The following is a 3,005-nucleotide window of genomic DNA, read 5'->3' on the forward strand; positions in this document are numbered from 1 at the left end:
AATTAGAATATGTCAACCAGTGATGTATTGAAACAGCTCAATGATTATATATGTATCAGATTAAAATTATTAATGAATCATTACAGTCATTGATACCTGAGTCTAATAAACCAAGAGTGCCTACACTAACTGGATTAAACCTGACATCTAGTATCATTGTCAACAGAAGTGAAGGATGTACTGTAGAAATTTTTTCAGCCTGCAGCTCCTTACAACTATGTATATCCAGTTCAGCTCCTTTTATAAAGGTTTTTATGATTGTCTATATTTTTATTTCACTTTCTTATTTCCTTGTAGGACAATAAGATAATGGTGTCTTATTCATGTAATGCAACACCAAATTTAAATACTTCTACTGTTGTTGAATCTATTGAAAAGCTGTATGCTCCAGATCTTAAATTCAGGTGTCTTTGTTATGCTATTAGTGGACTGGTATCTTGTGATACTATCATTCATCGTTGTCCTTATAAAGAATCAGTTCCAGCTCTGACAGCAACATTTACTGATATTTTTTGAAATTAGTCTATAAATATTATTTTAATGTATGTCAGTTTATCTATGCAGTTTATCAATATTTCAATTAGTTCATTTATTATTAATAGCCACAGTCATTGTCAATACTACCTTGTACAGCATATACAAGCTGTGCCTTTAATCTTCTTGACACAGCTATTCATAACTAAATTAAAATAACTTACTGGACTATTGACACACAGTTAAAATATCAGTAGTTGAATCACATGATCAGTCACTGTATGCAGCTATGGATTATGAAGTACCAGTATCTATTCAACAAGCTCCAGTGTCTGATTATGAAGTTCCTGTCTCCTCTAATCCTAGCTACTCTGATCATGTACCTCTCTCTACTAATAATAATCAGCTATTAGCTACACCAGTCACTACTAATCCTTCCTATCAACCAGTTAAGAATAAAGTTTATTCTTTTGATCATTAACTATTATTATATCAATTGACAGGTAGAATTGGAGACTGAGTATTATGATGCTTTTGATACAAATAAAATTTGTACAAAAAGGTTAAAAGTAAAAATTAATTCAATTTCACTTCATCAATACATTTACTAGGAACACCTCATATCTACCAGTTGATCTAAAAACTACAACTACTACAGTGAGTCCTTCAGCCCATATTAAAAGGACAAAAAAGAGAATAAGATCATATTTCAATGAAGAACTAACCAACTGGGAGTATATACTAGCAGCACTAGCCACATTGACTGTTCTAATTACAGTTACTGCTATCAGCCTGGCATTGATTAGTAAGGATTAGGATTGTTGAGTGATTATCTATAAACACTGCCATTTGATAGAATTTAAACCAAAAACATCAATTAATGTTAATGTAAAACATATATCACTATGTTTCCTTATTAGTTATATTTAAAGAAGAGATGGGGACTCAATCTCCTAATGATGTCAGTACTCTTACCATCACTCAGTCACCTCCTACCACTACTGCTTTTAGTGTGAATCCATTGGACAGTTGTCAGTGTACAGGTAAATGTATATGATACCATCATAGGGCTGGAAATAAATTTCACTAATTTCCATTAATTTTGCAAAATTAGATTCCACAAAAAGGTGTGGCCTACTAGGAAAAATCGTTGCACAAGAATTGCAAAAATTTATACCAATTAACAAATGGCAAATTTGGACGAATGTGCAAAATTTTTATACCAACAATTAAAATAAAACTCCTATACGGTATTTCGATTGGGGTATCTATAGCCAGCCCTTTGACCTTTGGCCTTAGCCTGACCAGCTGCATGAAGCCATTGTATACTACAATAACATTTCTCTCTTCCCCCCCTCTCTCTTTCCCTCTCCTTTTTTCTAGTAAGCCAGACTGATGATTTAAAGGTGCATATTATTAGTTTCAGCTATTGTTAAATGTTTCTTTCTTTATATAATTGTTTCTTGTTATTAAATAGTTATCAAATTCATATCTATCCCAGCTGCTTTCAATCAAAAACATGGTCAACCTGTTGAAGGGAGAGAAGGTAAGGGCCAGCTGGTAATTTCCAGCCATTGTGTCATTTTTGTAAAGCTATTATAATGATATAATTATGCCTATGTATAAATTCCTTATAAATGTTGATAGTATTGATAGTACTGAGTCGTGTACATTGACAGTCTACAGCTGCAATTTATTGTTTAAACTATATACCCATCCTACCTTTTAAAACAATGTAAATTTTTGTCTTTACAGAATATGTCTACTAGTGATGTACTGAAACAGCTCAAGTCTTACATGTATCAGGTTGAGATTATTAATGAATCATTACAGTCATTGATACCTGAGTCTAATAAACCAAGAGTGCCTACACTAACTGGATTAAACCTAACATCATCAATAACTATCAATCATGGTGACTGTGTTGATGAACTGTGGAAGTGTACACAAGTAGATGAGCTTAATCTTCGTTCTGATGATACAGTAGATATTGGTATTTGTGCTACAGTTTATTCACCTTATGCTAATGATGTATGCAATAATTAGAAATTACATTTACATTTTGTTTCTCTCTCTATAGACACATATAGTTGTTGGTGCCTCATGTAACATACTTCCAGTACTACCTAAAAGAATGTTTTCTGTTTTAGCAATAAAAAGGACTGCTGATAGTAGATATGTGTCTGAATTACAGCTGCTAAAGAAATCCACCATTGCCTGTGGTTGTTACAACGAAAATGTGCAACAGGCATACTGTCATGCATATCTCAAGAAATGCTCTTATCAGCAAAATGTATCTCAAAATGGCAGCCTCTCTATTTCCTTATAGCACATGTGAATGTAGAGGTTCACATTATCAGGCCACACTTATTGTTTCATTTTTGAAATATCACCTTTATTCTTTCTGTCAGTAGTGACAGGTTTTATGTATTATAATAAAGATCCCACAATATATTAATTATTATCTATCATCATAAAAAGGAGTACTATTATTGTTACTACTGCTATTGCGTATCTTATTATCGATATAG

General features: G+C 32.5%; 2 protein-coding genes across 4 annotated transcripts in view; both read left to right on the forward strand.

Moving 5' to 3' along the window:
- Window positions 1-3,005, forward strand: part of LOC109584176 (uncharacterized) — a 13,144-nt gene that overhangs the window by 3,421 nt on the left and 6,718 nt on the right. The window contains exons 1-8 of one of the 3 annotated variants that reach the window (XM_019999795.1): window positions 732-922; window positions 978-1,036; window positions 1,086-1,279; window positions 1,395-1,517; window positions 1,858-1,880; window positions 1,952-2,020; window positions 2,230-2,505; window positions 2,555-2,999. The exons of 1 other annotated variant lie outside the window; for it this stretch is intronic. In XM_019999795.1, coding sequence (XP_019855354.1) covers window positions 764-922; window positions 978-1,036; window positions 1,086-1,279; window positions 1,395-1,517; window positions 1,858-1,880; window positions 1,952-2,020; window positions 2,230-2,505; window positions 2,555-2,803 — 1,152 coding nt within the window. In that variant the 5' untranslated portion in view covers window positions 732-763 and the 3' untranslated portion in view covers window positions 2,804-2,999. Of the gene's footprint in view, window positions 1-731; window positions 923-977; window positions 1,037-1,085; window positions 1,280-1,394; window positions 1,518-1,857; window positions 1,881-1,951; window positions 2,021-2,229; window positions 2,506-2,554; window positions 3,000-3,005 lie in introns of those variants that run through there. One more of the 3 variants, XM_019999786.1, reaches the window with a different exon arrangement.
- LOC109584178 (uncharacterized) overlaps window positions 1-3,005 on the forward strand; it is a 15,443-nt gene that overhangs the window by 3,377 nt on the left and 9,061 nt on the right. The window lies entirely within an intron of this gene.

The sequence above is a fragment of the Amphimedon queenslandica genome, unplaced genomic scaffold, assembly GCF_000090795.2.
Source record: "Amphimedon queenslandica unplaced genomic scaffold, v1.1 AMPQUscaffold_13516, whole genome shotgun sequence".
In the NCBI taxonomy this organism is placed as follows: Eukaryota; Metazoa; Porifera; class Demospongiae; order Haplosclerida; family Niphatidae; genus Amphimedon; species Amphimedon queenslandica.